The 24419-nt window shown below is 38.4% G+C and overlaps 4 protein-coding genes across 7 annotated transcripts; 3 read left to right on the top strand and 1 right to left on the bottom strand.

Annotated features, from left to right (window-relative positions):
* Positions 1-1005: 1005 nt before the first annotated feature.
* On the top strand, positions 1006-14461 carry gnb1b (guanine nucleotide binding protein (G protein), beta polypeptide 1b). The gene is made up of 11 exons (XM_087800210.1): positions 1006-1328; positions 7090-7195; positions 7281-7319; positions 7405-7511; positions 7849-7912; positions 8061-8223; positions 9609-9675; positions 9759-9960; positions 10041-10257; positions 11194-11309; positions 12700-14461. The coding sequence occupies exons 2-10, from the start codon at positions 7139-7141 to the stop codon at positions 11298-11300; spliced, it is 1023 nt and encodes a 340-aa protein (XP_087656336.1). The 5' UTR covers positions 1006-1328; positions 7090-7138; the 3' UTR covers positions 11301-11309; positions 12700-14461.
* A 414-nt stretch (positions 14462-14875) lies between these two features.
* On the top strand, positions 14876-20462 carry tardbpb (TAR DNA binding protein b). Of its 3 annotated transcripts, none has more exons than XM_087800207.1 (6): positions 14876-15485; positions 15583-15746; positions 16451-16600; positions 16708-16878; positions 17941-18977; positions 19558-20462. In XM_087800207.1, the coding sequence occupies exons 1-5, from the start codon at positions 15245-15247 to the stop codon at positions 18430-18432; spliced, it is 1218 nt and encodes a 405-aa protein (XP_087656333.1). In that variant the 5' UTR covers positions 14876-15244; the 3' UTR covers positions 18433-18977; positions 19558-20462. The 3 variants fall into 3 exon arrangements, with proteins under 3 accessions (XP_087656333.1, XP_087656334.1, XP_087656335.1); XM_087800208.1 differs by having other exon boundaries at positions 16451-16591; XM_087800209.1 differs by having other exon boundaries at positions 16451-16591; positions 16711-16878.
* On the bottom strand, positions 20317-21746 carry cenps (centromere protein S). The gene is made up of 5 exons (XM_087800215.1): positions 21465-21746; positions 21276-21399; positions 20619-20652; positions 20494-20560; positions 20317-20433 (listed from the first exon to the last, which is right to left on the bottom strand). Exons 1-5 carry the CDS (start codon positions 21492-21494, stop codon positions 20317-20319), a joined length of 372 nt encoding a protein of 123 aa, XP_087656341.1. The 5' UTR covers positions 21495-21746.
* Positions 21747-21949: 203 nt separating this feature from the next.
* Positions 21950-24413, top strand: LOC148070413 (uncharacterized). Of its 2 annotated transcripts, XM_087800214.1 has the most exons (6): positions 21950-23348; positions 23405-23467; positions 23528-23607; positions 23671-23801; positions 24175-24241; positions 24301-24413. In XM_087800214.1, exons 1-6 carry the CDS (start codon positions 23275-23277, stop codon positions 24366-24368), a joined length of 483 nt encoding a protein of 160 aa, XP_087656340.1. In that variant the 5' UTR covers positions 21950-23274; the 3' UTR covers positions 24369-24413. The 2 variants fall into 2 exon arrangements, with proteins under 2 accessions (XP_087656340.1, XP_087656339.1); XM_087800213.1 differs by having other exon boundaries at positions 24175-24413.
* The last annotated feature ends 6 nt before the right edge of the window (positions 24414-24419 follow it).

The raw sequence follows: 24419 nt of genomic DNA on the forward strand, positions 1-24419 counted from the left end.
CAAGAATCGTATCATGTGGTCTGCTTTCACAATTCAAAAATGAATAAAAAATGTGAATACAAGAAATTACAACATGTAACATTACAATAAAAAAATAGTATTATTTTTTTGTTCCATCTCTTAAAATCAATAGTGTCTTAGTTTTGTTCATGACAACGCAATACATCATCCATAGTGTGAAACAATATTACACTTTTAAAATCTGTACTTTCATAGCATTAAAGACTGGACAATGATGGAGTTTGACAATAATAAAGTCCTGATTATTATTTACCGAATGTACTGGTTACAGATTATTTCACTCCTTAGTTTTATTTCATAATTTTGTTAACATAAATGTATTATAATTTAACTACATTCATGGAAGTAATAATAATTACTGTTTTAAAAAAAATACAAATATCACATACTTCTGTAATCAATACGATTACTGTCAGTTAAACTTCTTCTTTGTTAAGTACAAATATAGTTCTTAAGGCTCCTGACCAACCGTAAATAATATATATATATATATATATATATATATATATATATATATATATGGTTTTTTTTGTGTTTTTTTTCCAAAATTGGAAGTGGTATACGGTCTTATTGTATGCAAACTCAAACGGTATCCTTTCTATTTGAAAAACCAATGACACATTGGAATTATTACTTGCCAACGAAAGAAGAAAAATAATTACTTTGAATTCCATACACTCGTTTCATACTAAAAAAAATGGAAATACACTAACATTTTGCTTCCTAGCTTGATTCCTTATAGTGAAGTTACTGAAGCACACAACTAACGACGCAAAACACTCCACCACTACCTTATTTTATAATAGTTTATTTCTGCCCAGGTTACATCTTTAAACATTATGAGCATCTCTTGCCAGCACCGGTGAGGACACACACACCACCAGCCTCCTCTGCCATCCCTCGGTGCTGCAGCGTCGGGGTTTCCCTTCACTAACCGCAGGGTTACCGCGCCCATCTCGTCGTTGGATGGCCGGACTCGCTTCTTAAAAGTTCCAGAAGGACAAGCGTTTTTACTGTATCATAGGGCGGGAAACCAGTGTACGTTGTGCAAAAGGGAACCCTGTTAGGCTTTTAGAATTCTCCATAACATTTTTCGAGTTGAGGTTTTTTGTGGGTGTGATTCGCCCCCTCCCTCCTCCGGTTGGTCGACTGGGCTTGTCGAGCTCTCGCTGGAAGAACCAACGCTAGCTGGCTAGCTAGTTAGTGGAGGCTAGCGCACTGGTGTCCGCTCTTTTCGTTGCATCGGGAGATATATAACCGCCTCGTTTTTTTTTTACAGTCAATGCAAACACGTCAAGTGAAACCAGGTGAGTATTGACGCAAGAGTGTTGCATAGTTTACTTCGAAAATGCCACTTTTTTTTCCATGTATTTAAAAAAATATTGGTGGACTTATAGCTGACCGGGGGTGGGGTTAGCGTTAGCTTAGCAACGGCTAGCTTTATTAGCTATTTAATCAAGAAACCAATGCACGGTTATAGAGAAGACAAAATGACGGATAATCCCGTCGATGGTTTGTATTTAAAAGCAAACAAAAAAACCCACAAGAGAGAGACAACTGTAGTATTTTTCTAACTGACTTACGCATTAAGTCAATATCCTTTTTAACCACTTCAACCAAGAGCTGGGCTAGCGATTGTTACTGCTGGTTCCTGGAAGAAAGTCGCATCTTTAACCTTAAAAAAATGCACAAAACGTAATGTCATTTAAAATGTTTTAAACGTTTTATATAGAACGTTTTTTTACATTCTGCAACATCACGGTTTTTAAAAAAAAAAAAATGATGCTGTCGCTGCAAGATGGAAGACAGGGTTGGGCAGGAACAGTATATATAACCCTTCAACACTATTATACTGGAATAAGATTCAGTTATGCGTTTTGTTTTTACACAAGTATGTATAAAGCGTTAGGAATAAAAAAAAAAAGGATACATTAGTGACGGATCGAAGCGTTAAAAAGAAGTTATCTTAAGGAGTGTTATCTCCGCCGGTGTTGCGCTCCTTTGAACTCCGTTTAGTTGGATTTCGGTGTATTTAAAAAAAACAACATCAACAAATAAAAAGATGAACTGGATTAAAGATTTGGTCGCAGAACCGTCGTGATAAAAAAAAATGATCGGTAGATGTTGTTCAGGGCCAAACGCGCCCGACCTTGCAGTTTCATAGGTTTCGAATCCGGATTATTTCCATATCCGAATTAAAGGACGGGCGGCTCACTTAACCGAGCCCTGTTGGTTTTAACGAGATTGTTCACGTCCAGGTAATTGGATTTTTTTTCTGGGACGGCCTTGGAAATGGATCCAGACTCTCCTTCTCTAGAGCTAACTGCATAGCCTTATTGCGGAAGAGGAGCCCCGTCTTGCTTGCACAACCAGTGCTTATTTTTAAATGAACGATAAATAAAAACACCGTGTGTAATCTTTTGGAAATGTAACATATGTGGCACAACACACCCCAGTGTTTGGAGGTATCTGGACCGGTTCTTGGCGTCCCTACAGGCCTCTCCACAGGAGCCTGCTGCTAGCAAAGCTAACTAGCGGCAAGACTGCAAGATGGCGTTAAGCTGAATCTGCTCGGGTTTTTTTTTTTTTTTTTTTTTCTTCTTCCTCCACCATTCATGACAACGCATTTGCTACCTCAAATTAAATGTATACAATCTGTCAAATATCTGTTTGTAAGATTTAGTGACGCCGTTGTGTGCAGCTGGTTGTTTTAAACAAATATGAACAGAGCTGAACAGCTATTCAAATGTAATGCAAACAGTCTCAGCTTCTGTAGGGAAATCACAGAACTGCACACAGTTCACAAGTCAACTGTAAGTACCTGAGCTGAACTGGATTTTGCACAATGTTTCATGCCAAGTTCCCTTGTTGGCTCCCGCACGGTCCTACATTAATTACAGATGACTTCATTAATGTGTGCTTTATTTAAAGATCATCTCTGTCGAGGGTTGAGTGATAAACGTCCCTAGATTGTTTCTGTCAGTACTGACAAGGGGCTCTTAAACATGCCTGGAAAACTTACCAAGGGATGTCACTGAGTGATATGTTGTTAAATTTGATCTTTTATCCGTGTAATCACAAACAAGAACCAGACTATATTAGTGGCAACAGATCAAAATCCAGGTAGTTATTATAATCATGTTGTGTTAAACGTATTAGGATTAAATACATCTTTTATATTAATAAACCACATTTGAATACCAGAGTTCACTCCACCATCTGTTACTGGATAAGATTAAAGACTCACTGACTGAGGATTTAAACTGTAGGGATTATAGCCTTGCACAGTGATATTGCTGTTTATTATTTATTTCTATGATCCAGTTTTATGAGATCTGACAAAGATTTTGTAGAGGGGACCAGCAGGTTTTATATGGTTAATGTTGGACAATAATTAGAGGAGATTATCTTCAATATAAAGTGCTGTGGAGAAGACTCCCCCTCTAGGGACCTGGGAACAGTGAGCTACAACTCCAGGCTCTTTGCTACTGCTTCTTGTTTATCATGCTGTCAGCTGACCCCTGATCAGGCGGTGTAAAAGGAGAAGTGATGAGAGAGAGGAACTCTTTCAGCCAAGAATTGGTGAGGAAGATTATTGGAACTTGAAGTATTTAGAGATAAGAAAGAAATACTGCTGTTGATTTGACTTCTATAATAGACATTGCCTTCACAGTTAACAGAAACTAATTAAAACAACCATGAGCCATTATGAACATTTTACTTTAAGTAGCACTGAAACGTTAAAGTTTGGTTTAAGTTACACAGCTCCACACTCTTGGTCAATAATACATAGTTAAAGATGGCACAAACTCTTGTCACTCTATGATTGTTTTTCAAATAGTATAGATACATTTTAGTGGATCAACAACATTGAATCATTAAGTATCTGTTGATCTGTCCTGGTTCGTTCTAGCCACATGATTGTACCCACATAGCAAATTATTGTCCTACTTTTGGTTTGTAGCCCGTGTCAAGACACAAGCATAGTTGTATCAAAGGTCAATTTAGCTTTGTTGATTTTGAGAAATGTCACATTGCAGTACAATCTCAAAAAATATTTTTATTGCATAGATCTTATTACAATCAAATTTTAAGACTAAATGTATTATACGTAGAAACTGATGCTCAACTGTCTTTGGTGCTCGTCTGTAATTTCTATCTTGTAGTAAAGCCTTGAAAGGAGGAATTGTTACTAAAAGAACTTAAACAAGTCTATATTTATATATATATATATTAAGCCAGTTTGTAGCAGAAGCTTAAAGGCAGACATGCTACACAGACAGGAAACTGGGTAAATATCGCAAAGACTTCTAGTGTAGATGGTAGAGCATAATGGGGATGGTTATGAAAATGGATCAAATAACTCATTTGTATTTTTTTTCTAATATAAGAAGGATGGACTTCATTTTTGTGTCCAACCCATGTTACGATGGAATGGTGCAATACATTTCCAAATTCATGGCCTTTTAGCTTTAGGTTCAAGTGCATGTCAGACCTTGACTGGTTACGTTTTTCCATTTCATTAGGTAGAAAATTCCACCTAATGTTCATCTTTCCTGTTCTCGAGTGTGTCCATTTCCTTAGTAAACCATAACATCTGAGTTTTTCTTTGAGCAGTTCAACTAGTCATGGGAATTTCATCCTCTTTCTTAAGCATAACTAGTATATTTCTATGCTATGAGGCTTTGCATTATAGTAGCAGACAAGAGTTTATTAAAATAAACAACGAAGCACTAGAAGATCGTTGTTGAGACCTGGAATTTGAACTTTTTTTAGTTAAATGTCTGACCTGGAGCTGTTTATCCTGATGATGCACGTAAGTTATTCATGCTGCATTCCACTTGTGCTTGGAAGTCAAAACTGGAAGCTTGGAATGCTGTCATTCCCACAATATACTTGTGATATTGCATTCTAATCCTCACACCTTTGACTACTCTAAAATACAGACGTATGCTAACATAGATGTTTCAGATTGTTGAATATAACTTTCATTCATTCCTCGGGCTATTCAATTGTACAATTCTGAGTTCGGGGGCAGGAGTGGGGTGAAGGTATCTGGTATGTTCTGTTCTATGTTCTTTGTCTTTAGACTTAGATTGTGTCATCTTGTTCTTTCTCTTTATGTTCTTGTTCTTATTTTATTTTGATTTATTTTTTATAAAAAAAATTGCTGTATGTATTGGCTATTGGAAAAAAACAATCAATCATTAAAGTTTTACCTTACCTTAACTCTTATGTACAAGCCAAACGTTCTATTTTTTTCCTCCTACAAACAAGATAACACAGTCTTATTTTTCAAATTAAAATTTGTTTCAAAATAATGAGCCAAACAATATTTATTGTATGTTAAGTAGGATAAGTAACTTTTTGCCATTATAATGGGTCTCAATAAGTATTAAATGAGATTTAGAACATCCAAGGCTTTAGTTTTGATGGAGGGTGAAGGTAAGGAAATAGTGTCACAAGGAGTGTTTGTTTGACAGAACCTTTTTTAATCGGAAAACCTTGTTGGCCATATAGAGTTCTTAGGACTATCTTCTCCTAAAGGATCCTCTTGAGTTTGCGGGCAGGAGAGATGGGTGCTATATGCATTACTTTTTCTAATGCTAGACTCACAATAATGGTGGCCGGAAATCCGTGCAGACCGTGGTTCATGATCAGGAGCTGACAGATCTAGAAATATTTGCGCTGCAGGAAGTAAATACCATACTTCCTGCAGTGCAAATGCACAATAAATCATTCCTCAAAGGATTGAAGGAACTAAAATAATTTCCACAATGTAAATAAAAGCAGTTACAGTCCAGCGTTGAGTGTGGAGAAATTCTTTGTACAATCTGTTCTGAAATATCATACTTATCGTGATACTAAAGCAGTTTTATCTCCTATCCTTACTCGCCAGCATATAAAGTATTGGTGAGAAGTTGCTACATCTGTAAGGATGCTAAGGTTATGTTAAGAATCTGTAGGAAAGGATGATTCAGCATAATAGTTCTATCCTATGACATGTAGATTAATAAGTATAATAGGATATCCTGTGCAGCCAATCGGCGCCTAATGCACAAAGGTAAACCCGTGACTGACATTGGCTCTCAAACGGAAAATAAATTGCAACAGGATAACTAAGAAGCAGAGGTTAGTATAAAATTAACTTTGTCTTAAACTTTTGATTGTGACTCGAGTGTCTTTGTTACATTTCAGCTAATCTTTAGAGAGTTTGTATTTGAAGAATGGGGTTTCTTAGATGTCATTTTTCCACATCATGTGGATATCCTTAAGCAGTTTCTCCATGATCTAATTTGCCAACAGTTTGTGTGAAATTTTAGTTTGATAGTTGACAGAATCCACTTTATCACTTAAAAGTGTTTCTTCCTGCTCTTTGTTCTCTTGAATAATTAAGTAGATTGATCTAAGCAGTGGGTTTCCATTTTCTAGGAGAACCTGAGTTAGTAATGGATCAGTGGTTACAAAACCATAAGCATCAACTGACCTTTTAGTGAATTGCATTTTCATGAACTATTCTGTGAAAAGAAAATCCTCAAAAACATATTTGAGTGTGACAAACCGTCCCAAGCTTAACCTTGGAATTTTTGAATTGTGGTATACTTTACAGAATGGGATTTTCCGGGTTGACTTCTTAAGCCGCTGACATAATCGCTGTTTTTATTTTATTTAAATGTACCAAAAACATTCTTACTTCTGCAGATGGATTTACTTTGAATGACCAGATAACATTTCTGTAGTTATATTGATAGAAGGCCATGCAAAATGTTTTAAATGAAATAACCATATATAAGTGGCTTACTGATGACTTGGCTTACTAGCTTGGGATTGAGGTCAACGGGATAACAACTGCTTTTCAGATCAGGAAACTCATACCATTACAGGATTTGTAATTCAATCTGAATTGTGTCGGGACAATGTAGGTGACGTTGCTCACACATTGAATGCATCAAACGGTGTGTTTATTTTCACACCTTAATCAACCCAAACAGCTCAATGTATACAGTATATTTCTCTGTAAATGACATATTTTGACATTACTTGTCTTCCTGCTTTTGCATGATTTAGATCAACAAGTGCCGGGATAACTGGAGAGAAGTCATCAACGAAGAAGAAAATGAGTGAACTGGACCAGTTGCGCCAAGAGGCAGAGCAGCTCAAAAATCAGATCAGAGTAAGTAGAAAACCATTTTGAAACAATTTAGGAAATACAATGGTGTAACAGAAGTAGTAAAAAAAACATCTTTCTTTTTTTTCAGGATGCCAGGAAAGCATGCGCAGATGCCACACTATCACAGGTAACGATAGTAATGTTTAATTATGTTCATTCTAATATGTTTTTGAATGAGACGTTAATTAATTTCTGTACAAACTATGTTTCAGATCACAGCTAATATTGACCCTGTTGGACGAATCCAGATGCGTACTAGACGAACGCTGCGGGGTCATCTGGCTAAAATCTACGCCATGCACTGGGGGACAGATTCCAGGTAGACTCTATATACCTTTCCTTAATATCATAACCAGGTTAACATGACATGTTTTTGAAAGCTATCTAACAGGCATGCGTTTAACTATAAGTCGCAAGTAATCAATTACATAAAACTGTATTGTTTTCAGATAATAACTAAAGCATCCATTTTAAGATGTATTTGACTTTATTTTAAAGTGTGTATTTATATTATATAACTTGGCAACATGTTCTTTCACATCACAAATTAAAGCTTATCTGCAACATTTTCTAGTTCATGACTCCTTATTATAGGCATCATATTTGATAATGTTGCTGGAACATGTTTGTAATGCTGCAGTTTTGTTTTTCCTCAGGCTCTTGGTCAGCGCCTCTCAAGATGGTAAACTAATTATTTGGGACAGCTATACTACAAATAAGGTAAATCCCAGTCAAGTATATCATGTCGCATCCAACATTTTCTAAAAATACATTGTTCTGTGGTTGTTAGTGTTATTTCGCTCTGTGAAAGTATATTTTGGGTTGTTGTTGGATGCAAGTTTACATTCCCATGCCGTATGTCTTATAGGTTCATGCCATCCCACTTCGATCTTCCTGGGTCATGACTTGCGCATATGCACCTTCTGGAAATTACGTCGCCTGTGGTGGTCTAGACAACATATGCTCCATTTACAACCTGAAAACACGCGAAGGGAATGTACGTGTGAGCCGTGAGCTCGCTGGACATACAGGTACGTGGATGTTCTGTAGCAATCAAGCAACATTTTTATATGATTTCGAAATCTCTGTGATTCATTGTGCACATTTATTGCAGTTACTATTAATTTAATCATTTGGTGACTTCTCTGTGTAATTGATGTGCACTTAAGGATCTCCATGAGTGAATCTTTTATTGGAATGTCAAAGTGCACAGTGTGCACAATTTGTTTAGGAATATTGTATCTAGGAGAACTCATTGTGATATTTAACTACTATGCGTTTGGTCAATCCAAATGTTACAAAACCCTCTAACCATAAAAAATTATAAAATATATTAGTGACTTGTATAGCCACCCTTCTTTACAATAATATTTAAAATAAATTGATTCTTGAAGTATGCCAGACACTGTTCAGAGCGTTGTACTGCTCTTCCACTTAAGACCCAAATAGTCTCAATAGAGTTCAAGTCGGTGAGGGAAGGGGAAAAGTCATCATTCTTTTATATTTAAGGCCAACACTGACCAGCCATGCAATGAAGTACTGATATTTTAGATTGAATTTGGTCCAGTATAGAAATCATAAACTTCTTGAGAGATGCAAACGTTTCCTGTACCACTTCTTAAAGAAAATGTCTTCTTATAACTCCTTATGTTTGGGAGTTTATTCTCATCTCCTACTTGATTGTCTTGTTTGGAGTTTGTCGGGTTTCATCCTTTCTTACATGGACCATATGTCTAAGCCAGGGGTGGGCAAACTCGGTCCTCAAGGGCCGCAGTGGGTGCAGGTTTTTTTCCAACTGATCAAGTATGCACATTTTAACCAATGAGTTTTCAGCTTAAAACCAGCAACACCAGACTGACAATAAACTCATTACACTCCTAAGACACCTGATTGGTCAAAGGGTGTCTTTTTGATTGGTTGAAACAAAAGACTGCACCCACTGCGGCCCTTGAGGACCGAGTTTGCCCACCCCTGGTCTAAGCACTGAACACCATGTAACTTTTGGCCCTCCAGGTAGGTTGTAGTTCTGGTTATGACAACACTGGAGGATAATGGGTTCCGGGCTGCTTCACGTTTGTTCTTTTCAAATCTTTGGCAATTAATGTGCGTCTTTTCTTCTCAACACGTTTGTTAGGACGCTGTTGACCATTTCCAATGAAAAATTTGATGGTTTTGTGATCAAGCCCCAATATCTTTAATTTAACGAGAGATCTGCATCCCTTTGAAAGACTTTTCAGAGTTGGTTTTGGTTGTTGTTGGTTTCCTTAGGCTTTATACCCTCAAAACACAAATGGCCGTAACCTAAAATGCTAATACAGCATGTAGTTGGAACATGTGCATAGAAATTATATTTTTAAAATGGTAATTTGTGCACACAGTAATGTCTGGAAGATTGAGGCTCTTTTTTTTCCATTAGGATACCTTTCCTGCTGTCGCTTTCTTGATGACAACCAGATTGTTACAAGCTCTGGTGACACAACTTGGTATGTTCACTGGCAGAAAAACAAAGCAAAAAATAAATGATCAAAGATGTTTTTGTATTGATCTTGTATTCTTATTTGCACAGTGCACTTTGGGACATTGAGACTGGCCAGCAGACGACCACATTTGCTGGTCACACAGGTGATGTCATGAGCCTGTCGTTGGCCCCAGATTCCCGGTTGTTTGTTTCAGGTGCTTGTGATGCCTCTGCTAAACTCTGGGATGTCCGAGAGGGCATGTGCAGACAGACATTTACTGGCCATGAGTCTGATATCAACGCCATTTGTGTAAGCTGTCCCAAACAAACAATCAATCTTACCAGCATTCTTTGTGTAAATCTTTAATTTATCTTTCAACTGTTTTGCAGTTCTTTCCAAACGGCAATGCTTTTGCCACTGGCTCCGATGATGCCACCTGCAGGCTGTTTGATCTGCGTGCTGATCAGGAATTAATGATCTACTCTCATGATAATATCATCTGTGGTATCACCTCTGTTGCTTTCTCCAAGAGCGGCCGCCTACTTCTTGCCGGATATGATGATTTCAACTGTAATGTGTGGGACACACTAAAAGCTGACCGCGCTGGTAAGACACACTGGCCTCTCACTGACTCAGAGAAAGTTTTTGATGGAAAGTTCTATTGCAGCCATAGACCTCAATCATACTAGGGATGCACTATGTCCCACATTTTCTCACACATTTGGGTCATTGCAAATAATTGTGTCGGTTTAGTAATTGTTGACTGTGTTTTTGTTAGAATCTATTTTAGTAAGATTTTATTAATCCCTCTGGAGATCTACTTCGAAGAAAGACTAAAGTCTGAGACTGATGCTGTGTCTCAAATCGCATACTTGCGTACTCAGTCAGTATTTTTAGTGCGTAAGTGCGTCTCAATTCTTAGTATAAGAAATTTAGTGCGCCATGCACACTAAATTGGCGTACTAAAACACCCACAAGTATGGTTCGATGGACACTATCTACCATAAACGGCTGCCATCTTAGTGACGTTGTAAACGGAAGTTACGTTGTATATATATGCATATATATTCATATACTTACAGGTGCATTTTCAGCAGCAGTAGAAGGATAAGACGTCTTTGGTGCTGATACCAGCTTAAATATCGCGCGAATATTTCGATTACGATATTTTTTCTTTTTTTTCTAACTTGCAAAACGTGCTGCCAGCAGGTGTCGATAGCGTTCAAACAGCTGGTTGCAACCACCGTTAAATAGAAGTAGAAGAAGAAGCTTTCGCGTCATTTCCGGTTAGTGTGTAGCAGCAGTGTTTGATTTGAGACATACTATCTGTTGAGAATTTGTGTACTAGTTAGTATGTACACTATCCCGATGCATACTAACTTCTAGTATACTAAGAGAAGTATGCGATTTGAGACACAGCATGAGACTTATTCGGGCCACATAAATAGGTATAAAAAGAAATATGTGTTTGTATTAATATTATTCGTAAGCATGGCTCAGTACATCAAAGTGTGTAGAACTAAATGTGTTCTCTATTTACAGGTGTGTTGGCTGGACATGACAACCGAGTTAGCTGTCTGGGTGTAACTGATGATGGCATGGCAGTTGCGACAGGATCCTGGGACAGTTTTCTGAAGATCTGGAATTGAAGCCTGAAGGTTCATTACCCCCAATTATTACAGTGTTTTTCACACAAAAAAAAGAACTTAATTGACAACTCTATTATGTATTTATCATGATAAGCAATTTCATTTAAAGGGGCCTTTCAGAACACCCAAGGACACCTTTCATGACAGATAAAAAAAACAAACAGTAAAACACTAGTTAAAAAGATGTGTTATAAAGGTATTAACTGCAGAAAATGATTCTTAGTGAATAGGCCATTTTGAACAGGTGGGTTTTAATGTGTTTGTTCTTAATCGGTCCAGGGTGTTTGCTGCCTCACACACCAAGTAGTTGGGATAGCTTTAACTTCATGTAAAGGGAATAAAAATGATGTATAAATTAATAAACTAAGGAATAAATGTTGATGTTTTTCATCTCTTAGATGCAATAAGTTGCTCATCATGGCAATTCTCTGTATTGAAGTTTTTACTTAAAGTTTTATTATTTTTAGTATATACAATATAAATGTTTCAGGCAAATTGATGCATACGTTTTTCTCCCATTACATCTTAAAACACAATGTTAATAAAGTCTTTACTTGCTGCAAGTTGGTATATATTTCATGTTCAAACTATTTTTTGCAGAGATGTCCTCATTCTTTCTCTGCCATTCTTTGTATTGTCACTGAAACCAAACTTTTTAAAGAGCAACTAATCTGAAAGCCTAACTCTCCTGACTCGCTCACATGTTTCAAATGTTGAAGTCTTCCTCTCCAAGATGCAGTTGGTCTCTCATCATGATGATGTTTTGAACTTATTACTTTTCTCCCTCCGTTACGAGTGTGAAGTCTATTATGACATGATAATGGTCAGCTGTAGTCACACCCCACTTTGTTTATACAACAAGCCCCTTGGAGGTAGAGGCTTCCGGGATTGATGATGCGCAGTGACAAAACTAAATGCTTGACCAATCTCTGCCGAGAAGGTGTGGTTGGGATAAACAGATTTCAAGTAAAACGTTTCAATTAAAAGAGTTTTGTACAAACAGACACATACTGATGATACGATAGACGCACTTAAATCTACACATTAGTTGCCCTTTAAATTGTTCATAATATAAGTTGGTAGTCTGAATCGCCAACCAACACCAGACTTGTATTCGACAATTATAAACACTTAAAAAGGCACCCTTTGAATAGACTTTGAAATGCACTGAATGACTAACTTCTTTGTATATTTTGGTTTCCTCCTCCAGCATAAAAAGAAATCCCCTAAAGTTTCAGCATGAGCTGATTCGTTATTGTCGCAGAGGAGCCACTTAAACTCTGCATGAAATAATGTAATGATTCCCCAGGCTAGGCTTTTGGTTCTTCTAGTTGTAATGAAGGAGAATAATTTCTGCAATACATGACACAATTAACATGTAGATCTATTTATTCCCCAGATGTTCTTTTAACTCCAAAGTCGACTGGAAGACCATTACAACTTCAGAATGTTCACAGCATCTTCTTTCAACACTGTTTAAACTGACTTGGACACCACCAAACGAAGGGAAACCAATGCCTTTCCTACACAAAGAAGAGCACAATTGTTTATCACCTAATTAAGGATCTCCTGTGGTATCAAATCAGAAACTTGTGCATTCCTTCTCGGACCATTTTATGTTACTTTGAAAGATAAAAAAAAACAACACTATCACCCCATGCAAATGTGTGCGTCTTGAAAGCAAATGTTGGAGTGTAATTGTACAAATTATTTAACTTTTTCTTTTTTTTTTTTTTAGAATTCTATTCTGATGGTTTGTTTTTTTTCTCAATGGATTTCATTTTGTCCCACTTCTTTAGTGGTTTTAGATATATTTGAATTCCAGTCTTTCTAATCCAATTAAATCATACTATATGACATAAGAGAGAAAAAACACACCGAAGTAAACGCACGGATCATATTACATGAGCAGCTTTTCGAAATGTCCATGATGTATTTATATACTAGCTGTTTTCGTTTCATCACAGCCTTTTGCACATGAAGAAGCTTTGTCTCTCAACTAATACTATGTTAACTAACCAAGCACATGCTATAAGTTATGAATGCTCATTCCAGTACAAAAAAGAGTAACCTGTTAACCCCCATAAATTCTTGTACATGCCTTTAACTCTGGGTGGGAGGGGAGGGGTAGCAAGATAGATGCTGAGACAATTGGGGCATGGCTAGATTTTATTATATGGACCGGGACCAGGGGGTTGTGTTTAGTATCCACTTTGAGTGAACACCTCACTTGACTAAATAGACACTTCCTTTGCTTGGGACTGCAACTCTGTGAATGAAATGTACAAATCACTGTCTGAAAATAATGGTCTGATGTTTTAAGTTAAGACATTTAATTTGTCTGCCATTAATTAATTTAGATGTGCATGCTGTAGACTTGCTTTAAATGGTGCAACAATTCTACATAGGTTTTTTTTTTGTTGTTTTTCATTAAGTTTCTTAAAAAAAAAAAAGAAAAAAGGAGAGTAATGATTAACAAGAGGTCATTTAGTTAAGGAGAAACTCTGCTTACTAATACTGGTAATGCTATGCACCGGAGTGAGCAAGAATGAAGAAAGACATAACATCAACATGGATACTTTTTTGCGTAAATGATGCTTACCGGTTATATTGAAGCAAAATTTTTACTTTTCCAATAATCATTACGATCATTGTAAAATTCTATCCTTGACATGTTTTCCTCTCCTTTTTCATTTCCACACTCAATGGAGCCAAACACAGAAATATTCTCAATTAAAATTAAAAAAAAAAAAAAAAAAAAGTTTGTACATTTTCTTTTCTTTCTTGGTCTTAAATTGAAAATCAGAACATTTGAATGACAACATTTCACTGTATACAGAAGCACTTTTGTTAACATTGTGACATATTTTCACTTTTTTTCCTGCAATGATGTACAATAAATGTGATGTATTCGTGTGTGGCCACAAGTGAAAATGCAATTCAACTGAGATGGATTCCCTTCCCCCCCATCCCCCTCTCTTTCTCTCTCTCTCTCTCTCAATCTCCATTAATATTATAGAGCTCTGCACCCTTATGTACGTTTTCACTTTTTGTATTTCATTTCAGTCTCTTGGTGTTCCACGGTGAGCTGGATGCAAGATAGATACTGTACTAAATTGTACTGTTATTGATTGAAAAATGTAATAAAACGCTGTTTGAGAGCTGTCGTGTGGAAGTGTTGATTTCACATTTTTATTTATGTTTAAACATTAACTAGAGTCCTTGCATGGCAAGAGAACTATACGGCGGATTTTTGTCTCTAACGAGCGATCGAAAATAGACACTCGTAAACAAATCGCCATCTTGGCATCTTTACTAAACAAGCAGCCGGAAGTCGTCATGGACGCCGGACTCTACCATCTCAAATGGAAGCTGGCTGTTTGAAAAATCATCAGCGGGAGCACACGTTTTAGTTTCACTGTTATTCTTTAAAAAAAACGTCATTTAAAATCGGATTGTTTAAATCCACGAAGTAAAGCAAACGTTAACTAGATCACTAACCCCTTTTTTGTCGCGTCAGAGTTGGTATCGCCCTCTGACGGAAGTTAGCCCCTGTGACGTCATCCAGCCATGTTTCCGTCGTTCAGTTCGCTCAGGTAAATGCTAGCGCTCGCGAGGAAAATTGCCTTTGAAATCGTCGTTGAAGGAAATAAGTAGTTGTCGTTTTCTATTTAAACCCGAATAACAATAATACAGAGCATTTGTTGTTTTATCTGTCGTGTTGTCCGTGCCTGGAGTTAGCGTCGATGTTATGCTAGCAGCGAACAAAGGACGCCACACTACTCGCTGCTAACACTTCGTCACCGTTTAAATCGTTTATATTTTGAGTATTAACAACCCGACAGAGTCCGTTTTTTGTTTTATTTATTCAGTCGTCATTTTTATCCTAACTATTCGCGAAAGTGGCAACGCTTAATTTCGAAGGAGCCGACGAGAGCGAGATCATGGCCGAAGTTTACATTCGAGTGGCGGAGGAGGAGAACGAAGAGCCCATGGAGATCCCGTCGGAAGACGACGGCACTATCTTGCTGTCCACGGTGTCGGCGCAGTTCCCCGGGGCCTGCGGGTTGAGGTACAGGAGCCCCGTGTCTCAGTGTATGAGGGGGGTCCGGCTGGTGGAGGGGATCCTACACGCGCCGGAGAACGGATGGGGGAACGTCGTGTACGTGGTCAACTATCCAAAAGGTACAGATTACACTGCTGTCGTTGGGTCTGCATAATGGATGAAGTCGTTTCTAAAGGATACCTGAAATAAACCTGCTTTTCTATTGTGACATTGCAGACAACAAGAGGAAGATGGACGAAATCGATGCGTCCTCAGCTGTGAAAATGAAGAGAGGGGACATGAAGACCTCAGACCTCATCGTACTGGGGCTTCCTTGGAAGACATCTGAGCAGGACCTGAAGGACTACTTCAGCACGTTTGGGGAAGTCATCATGGTTCAGGTATGATTTCTTATTAATTAAGTAATATTACTTATTAATTGTGACCAGGGTCACAAAGCGCTTAAACAATCAAAACAATATTCAATACTTTAAAGGTCAAGATAACACTGAGAACACAACAGGAGTTCCAGAAAATCAAGGAAAAGCCTGAAAAAATTAAAACGTCTTAAGATGTTTCTTCCACATTCAGGGCCAGAATAAGAAAGAGAACAAAAAAGCAGAATATTTTTAAATCCATATCAAGATGGTAAGTAAGTAATTTTTATTTGTATAGCGCCTTTCCAGACCAGGGTCACAAAGCGCTTAAACAATCAAAACAATATTCAATAAAGTATATACTTTAAAGATCAAGATAAAACTGATAACACAACAGGAGTACCAGAAAATCAAGGAAAAGCCTGAACAAATAAAAACGACTTAAGATGTTTCTTCCACATTCAGGGCCAGAATAAGAAAGAGAACAAAAAAGCAGAATATTTTTAAATCCATATCAAGATGGTAAGTAAGTAATTTTTATTTATATAGCGCTTTTCCAGACCAGGGTCACAAAGCGCTTAAACAATCAAAACAATATTCAATAAAGTATATACTTTAAAGATCAAGATAAAACTGATAACACAACAGGAGTTCCAGAAAATCAAGGAAAAGCCTGAACAAATAAATTAGGAATGTGATTTTATTTTAAAACCTTTTTTTTTTTTCAGGTGAAGAGGGACGCAAAGACCGGGAACTCAAAGGGATTCGGGTTCGTGAGATTCACGGAGTACGAGTCTCAAGAGAAGGTGATCTCACAGCGCCACATGATCGACGGCAGATGGTGCGACTGCAAGCTCCCGAACTCAAAGGTGAATCTGGTACATGTACATGAATTGTGATTGTGTTTGGAAGCTAAAACCGTGCACACCCTTTTAAAAGCTTTTAATTGTTCTATAAATGTATATATCGTTTTGTTTAATGACAGCAGGGACCGGATGAGCCGTTGAGAAGCAGGAAGGTGTTTGTCGGCCGCTGCACAGAAGACATGACGACCGATGACCTGCGGCAGTTTTTCATGCAGTACGGCGATGTCACCGACGTGTTCATCCCGAAGCCTTTCCGTGCTTTCGCCTTCGTTACTTTTGCAGATGATCAGGTTAGTTACTCAATGTTTTGAAAAGTAACGTGTCAAAAAATGATCTTGATGAGGGTGAACAGAATTACAAACTCTTCCAAGAAATTATTAAACGAGAATAAAACAAGGGATCCGATTCTGGTATCGGACAAGTTCCGCCTCTCCAAGTAGGATTGGGTATTAACCCGATCTAGGTAATGTAGATCTATCTAACGAAACATGATCAAACATGCGATTTTCTCATTGATATCAATCGACTGAATCATCAATTTCATTCTTTTAACTGTGTTCATAACTAAAATAATAATAATATTAAATTAGCAGCCTTTAATCAATAATTTAAATAAACAATGTCATAAATCAACTAATGTAACCCGAATAAGTTACAACACAGGTCTCACCAACATAAGTCCATAAAAGTCGGATCGGTGCATCCCTCCTTTCTTCATAAAGGATGATCATTGTTTATTTTGGATATTTGAAATCCGACTTAAATTGTTTCCCTGGCAGTTGGTTTGACTTTCATTTAATATCCAGTGTATTGTTTATTTCTTAACTAGTTAGAAAATGTGGCTTTTAGTTGCCTATTGTTGCATGTTGTGCTAAATAACAGGACATCCGCCTATGGTTTTATTTGATTGTTTTAGTAATGGCATCATCATTAGAGATAATAGTCACTGGACATTGGAGTAATCTGGACTGTCGAGACCAAGAGACTACCTTGATAGATCAGGTCAAAACAAAGACTTTACCAGTTTGAGGCAAAGACAAAATGGTGCACTCATAATACAAATGATGATATGCTGCAGTTGAAGAAAATTGGTATTATATTTAAGGACAGTTTTGATGTAATTATAGGAGCAGAAAAATACTTATTTTATTTTACAGATAAAAGGTTGTTGAGTAGTAAACCTCATTTAAACATACAGTAACGATGTCCATGTTTATGATGCCCACTAGATGGCACTATCAGCTCTATAATCTTTGCTCTATGCTGAGTCCTCACAACCCAACTCAGCCGCTATTTGAACATTGCAGAGACTCTCTGGTTCGCTCGGTTCTGACCACTGTTTCCTCCTCCAGGTGGCCCAGTCATTGTGCGGGGAGGATCTCATCGTCAAAGGTGTCAGCGTTCACATTTCCAACGCCGAGCCGAAGCACGGCAACAGGCAGTTTGACCGCACGGCTCGGTTTGGCAACGGTTTCGGAGCGCAGGCGTTTGGTAGCAGCCGTAGTGGGATAGCAGGGAGCAGCTCCAACAGCAGTCTGGCCAACTTTGGTTCCTTCGGTCTGAATCCGGCCATGATGGCGGCGGCACAGGCCGCGCTGCAGAGTAGCTGGGGTATGATGGGGATGTTGGCCAGTCAGCAGCAGTCGTCCTCCTCAGGCAGCACCACCGCAGGGAACAACACTAGTCGAGAGCAGAATCAGTCGTTCAGCGCAGGCAACAGTAACTACGGCACCGGGTCGGCCAGTCTAGGCTGGGGGACGGGCTCAAATGCTGCCACCAGTGGGAGTGGGTTTAGCTCAGGGTTTGGCTCCAGTATGGAAAAGTCCTCTGGGTGGGGTATGTAAAGTATTTTTCTGTTTGGTAAGTATTATGAGAAAGCTACATGTCTCTTTTCTCCAAAGTACTTTTTTGCCGTTACTGCTGGTTTGAATTCATTTGTGGAGTTTTTTTGTTTGTTTTTTCTAAATTCAGAGAAGATTTTCTTTAGCATTCATCAGGATATGTGACTCAAGTGCTATTTTTTTTTTTTTTTTTTTTTTTGGTGTTCCAATTCAACTAGATTCTCTAATGCACGTTGTTAATCATTTCTCTATCACACAATGAATGTTTGCAGCGAATTCCTGTTTTGGTCATTATCTCTCTGGGCAAAAACATGCATTAGGAAGAATCTGATTGAAAACCTACATGTTTTAAGTGCAACTTCATTTGCAGTCAAGTTGTGTGGAAAAGCCTTGATTGAAATCTCTTCTGCAGTTCTCTTCCACTGCCCTGCGAGGAAGCTCCTCTTTGGCAGCATTCTCGGGCTGATCTCGGTATCTTTGTCCCTCTTCCCACCTGTAAATGCTTTGACATCAAAGAAACGGCGTCACACCGCACGTTCTCAGAGACGGTGGGTGGTTTTTCACTTTTATCCACTTTTACATGGAGCGAGAACTGCACAGCTGACGTTTTGAGAACAAAGTGCGATTGGATGGTGGCGAGGAGTGCAGCAATGAGTGAGCGAACGGAGAGAGGCGTGATGAAACGGGACTGGTTGTGCGGTGAAAGAGCCCAATCTGACTGCTTTCTGAGTGTGTGAGTGGAAGCTACGAGCACCTTCCCTAACAAGGACATCTCTTCTGTTCATCAGTCTCTTTTTTTTCCTCCAACTCTTCCCCCTCGACTGTCATGTCTGCAAAAATATCAAATGTAGTTGAATGTTGTGACTTTGTATTGCTTGTATAACCTGATTTGAGTGCTGTATGGCGTGTGTTTTCATGTATATGAACTGATCTGTAAGTGTGTACTTGATGTGCGTGACACCGATTGAGAACTCCAGGAGCGTGTGTGAGAACATGGAGTGGTTCCCAGTTGCTTGATGTTTGTGAGGTGTCAAATGAAGAGAGTTCTTGAATAAAGGTCATTTTAATAAATAGATTCCTAGTCGTACAAAAAAAAAAAAAAACTTCTAATCCCATTCACATATTTAGGGACCCGCTCTGCTGGTCGAGGTCTCCGTTTGAAACCAGAGAAGTCGGTTCTGAAGGACGAAGATGGAGGTTTGAACGTCTGACCTTCTCAGACATGACGTGGGGTAGTACCAGTCTTGTTTTTTAAGTCTCGTCTCTGGTTTCTGCGATGATGCCGTACACTTAACTCTGGATAAATCATGTGTTAAATTATTAAAATCACACTCACTGCATTATTTATAAGCGTATACAAGGGGATCTCAAGAAAGTCTTCAGTGTACAATTCATTTATTTTATTTAATGTCAGTATTAGGACAAAGAAGTCATGACAATGAGTCATCGTTTTGCTGCTATAGTTGTGTTGCACTGAGATTAGCCTGTTGATGGCTGTGGTACTTTATCATGTCATCATACATTGAAGCCTAAATGTAAGAGGAACTTAACATACTTGGCTCTGAGTAGCAAATCCAAGTAGCTGATCATGATTTTTCAAGGGCTAAAAATAAAGACTTAATTAGTTCTAACAACATGTAGAGTATATTCATTGAAAATTAATTTTATCGTTACCCTATCAATTATTACTTTCATATTTAGTAATTGCATTTTATAGTAACGGTAAAATGTGAGGCCTGAACGTAGGGACACAATGAAGACATGTTTCTTATGCCAAAATAATTAATTTACTTAATTTCACATAAAAAAGTAACTGAAAAGTTTTGACAAGGAACAAAACATGCACTTTACATAACTTTAATTTAAGCTTAAACCTTTGTCTTGGCCCTAATCCCTGTCCTGATCCTCCTCCTCCACCACTTTGCTCTTCCTTTTAACCGAATGCTTCTTCAAGTCCTTCTGCTCCAGAGCGATTTCTTCGCTCTTCTTTTGTATGTAGCTACTCTGAAATAAATAAAACACATTCAATGAAACGTTCTTTTGTCTGATGTATCCATGGCTCACCAGTGCGGTGCTGCGGCGAGCGGCCAGCTTGACATCTTCCACGGATACCGTGCTTCTTTTGGCGTGCCTTGAAAACAGAATTCATAAGTCAAGTGGAAAAGACATCAAGCTAATAAGAGACGTACCTGGAAAAAGCCTCCAAGTCTTTGGCAAATATATCTGAAACAGGAAAAAGCAGGAGTGATGAATATATATATGAATATATATATATATAAAAATACATTTTAAAACTCTTCACTGGCTTCCAGGATCAACTTTAGAATTCTGGTTCTTACTTTCAGATCTATTCATGGTCAGACTCCTCCTTACATCAGTGATCTGATCCAGCCTTACACCCCAGCTTGGGCTCTGAGGTCTGTGGATCAGAATCTACTGATGGTTCCTGAACACGGTTCAGGACCAGAGGAGAGAAATCCTTCCAGACTGTTGCTCCTAAGCTTTGGAACGATCTTCCTCTCCCTCTGTGTTTGATGATCTACTGACTCTTTCAAGAAACATCTTAAGACATTTTTATTTGTTCAGGTTTTCCCTGATTTTCTGGAACTCCTTGTATTATCAGTTTTATCTTGACCTTTAAAGTATATACTTTATTGAATATTGTTTTGATTGTTTAAGCGCTTTGTGACCCTGGTCTGGAAAAGCGCTATACAAATAAAAATTACTTACTGGGTCAATCAGTAGAACTTAATACATGCATGTATTGTTACGTCCAGAAGAACCATAATGCACCGCGACAGCTGATGTTCTGACCACCAGGTAGAGCCACAGGTGAGTTTACCCACCGCACTGTCTGAAGGTTGTCTCTGCTATCGCTGCGATCACCTGCCGGCTGAACTTCCTCCTCTGGTCTTCACCGACCTTCTGACACAGACGACCCACCGTGTAGTGAATCGATGCCTTCAGACGCTGAAATGAAAAACCAGGGACGAGTTCGTCAAAGACACAGATTTAAGATATGATGAGCGTCACACCTGCGTGGTCTGCTCCTGGTCCACAGACATAGTCGTCCCCTTAAATGTTTTTAAAAGGAAGAATTAACTTTTTTTTTTAGCCGTTGAACCTGGACAGACAAGTCGACAAAAGCTTCTGTTGTTGTTATCCTCGGTTTATTTCCTGACCAAACTTCGCGGCAAATCACAAAGAACGCCTACTTGGAAGGCGACCTCTACTGGAGCGGGGTGAGTATAGCACTTATTTTATTGTAAGTAAGTCCTTTTTATTTATATAGCGCTTTTCCAGACCAGGGTCATAAAGCGCTTAAACAATCAAAACAATATTCAATAAAGTATATACTTTAAAGATCAAGATAAAACTGATAACACAACAGGAGTTCCAGAAAATCAAGGAAAAGCCTGAACAAATAAAAATGTCTTCAGATGTTTCTTGAAGGAGTCAGTAGATTCTGATCCACAGACCTCAGAGCCCGAGCTGGGGTGTAAGGCTGGATCAGATCAGTGATGTAAGGAGGAGTCTGACCATGAATAGATCTGAAAGTAAGAACCAGAATTCTAAAGTTGATCCTGAAAGAAACTGGAAGCCAGTGAAGAGTTTTAAGGATCAGAGAAATGTAAGTTCTTCTACTAGAGCGGGGCAGAATTCTCACTGCAGGGTTTTGTATCAATTGCAGGCGAGACAGATCCTTCTTGTTAAGACATGAAAACAAACTGTTACAATAGTCCAGACGAGAAGAAACAAACGCATGGATTACAAGCTCCAGATCATGTTGTGACAACATTTTCTAAGTTAAGTTGTGGATGCTGAATGTATTTACTGTCATTTACATTATATTATTAAAAGAAAAAACACCATTTTACACTCGTTGTTTGGGCCAATTCACATTTTAAACTATTTGAAGTTACAAAAATTCACCAGTTATTCACTTTGGAACACAGCGCAAAAGTAAATTGGGTGCTTGTGATATTTTAAGTAACAAAAAAGTGTTTTAATCAACAACAAACGGTCATATTGAGATAACTTTTAATCTTCAAGCATTTAAAATGAAATGATTTAAGTGCACGACTCTTAAAATACTTTAAAATGTATTCAGTGTTTGCGCATTAAAATTTAGGAGCACTTTTTCTGTGACTTCAAATATAAAATGGACCTGCATAGAAGAAAAAAAGAGGGTTTTTTTGTGGTAGTTTATTATCACCTAAAAATAATTTAATTATAATTTGATATGTTGGTGTTTATATAATATTTAAAAAAAAGAAGTAAAAAGAAACTTTAACCTTACATTTTGTTTTGTTGCAGTTTTATATAAATATTTATTAAACAACTACAACAAAATCCTCTGTTAAAACAGAAACTATTTTTTCTTTGGTAGATAATAATTCAAATAGATTGCATATGCGGTTTTTGTGTTTTTCTTCGGTGGTTTAAAATTCTTCCCCCATTTGTCACAATGATAAGTGAAGCTGCTGAACAATCAAAGTTGTGGCTGCAACAAGACATCCTGGAGAGTGCCTCTGACCCCGGCTAGCTGGAGAACTCGACAGATGTGGTCGAATGTGTATGTAACAATAACCCTTTGACCAAAATTCCACCAGGATTAAATAACTCACCTTTGTGCCGGAGGTGTTTTTATTGCATCTGGGAAGTCCATATAGACTCAATTTACAGCAACAAAAGTTTACGAGCAGGGATTTGAAGCCAACATGTGTTGCCGTTTACAAGGACTGATGATGTGTGCGAGGCTGCAGGTGCTGCGTGTGAAACTCAAGCCCGGCTCTCTGGTTACACCGAGCTGTCGTCCTGGTGTTCCGGCTCTAGACCTGATCCATGTTCCTCTACGTCTTGGTCCTCGCGTCGTACCACAGCAGCAGATGGATCCCACGGAAAAAAAGACTCAAGTTGTAAGTTGAATTTCACGACATTTGTTTGTTAAAATGACGGTTGCTGATGCTTGCAGCCAGATCCTGAATGCAATGTTCACAGCTCTCGTTGTGCTGCCTCAGATCTACGTCATGAGCAGGCAAGTGAAGACATCTTGAGAGCCGCTTACATGTGTTTTAACGTAGATTTACTTTTTAAGGCCCAAATCTTCAAGGTTCTGCCAACAGCCTCTCCTGAACAACTTGGCTGCCTCACTGGCATTTTCTTTCATGGCCTCAGGTGGGCGTCACCAGAGCATCTTCTTAAAGAAAACATCACTTTGACTATCTTGTGCTGCGACAGCCTTCTCAGTCCTGTTCACAGTTTTGGAGCCAGTCCCTCAGGGCGTCTGGGCCGCATTCCACTTGTTTGGCGTGGTTTCATGTGTTCACGCGGCCTGTACTTGCATCCTGACCCTGACCGCAGCAACATGTGTAAGATCTGACGCCAAGAACTAAAGACAGTCTTTTTTTTTAAAAATACACTTTTAATTTAGAATGATCTGACTCAAGTTCCATCTTCATCATTATCTGTCTCTTTGTCTCTAAAACCAAATACAATACCTGCTTATAAACATTGAATCATCTGTAACACTGCCATAGAAAAGTGGTTTTCTACAGGTTACTGGCAGACATAACGTGCTTTATATTCCATTTGAAAGGCATGTATTGAATATATTACATTGAAAACCCGTTTCAAACATAATACCAAACAAATGCACGATTCTTCTCAACATTTTGATGAATCCTATGTGGAAACCCTGCAACAAGCTTGACCGTGAGAAGAGTTTCTGATGTGTGTTTTCAGGCGACGACTACAGTGGAACTCTACTACGCGTCTCTGTTCCTCACGGTCGCTTCCATCCTGAGCTGCGGTAAAACTCAACGTCTCTCATCGTCGTCGAGTTTCAAACCCGGGCTCCTGTGTCTGCAGGTCTACTGGCGGCGCGTGAAGGAATCAGGCTGATCGATCGGCTGTGGAGCGGGAAAAGAGACCAATAAAAAAAGTCCAGCTGTCATGCAATGACACACACAATCCTTTTCTAATGTTTG

The sequence above is a fragment of the Callionymus lyra genome, chromosome 10, assembly GCF_982586985.1.
Source record: "Callionymus lyra chromosome 10, fCalLyr1.hap1.1, whole genome shotgun sequence".
In the NCBI taxonomy this organism is placed as follows: Eukaryota; Metazoa; Chordata; class Actinopteri; order Syngnathiformes; family Callionymidae; genus Callionymus; species Callionymus lyra.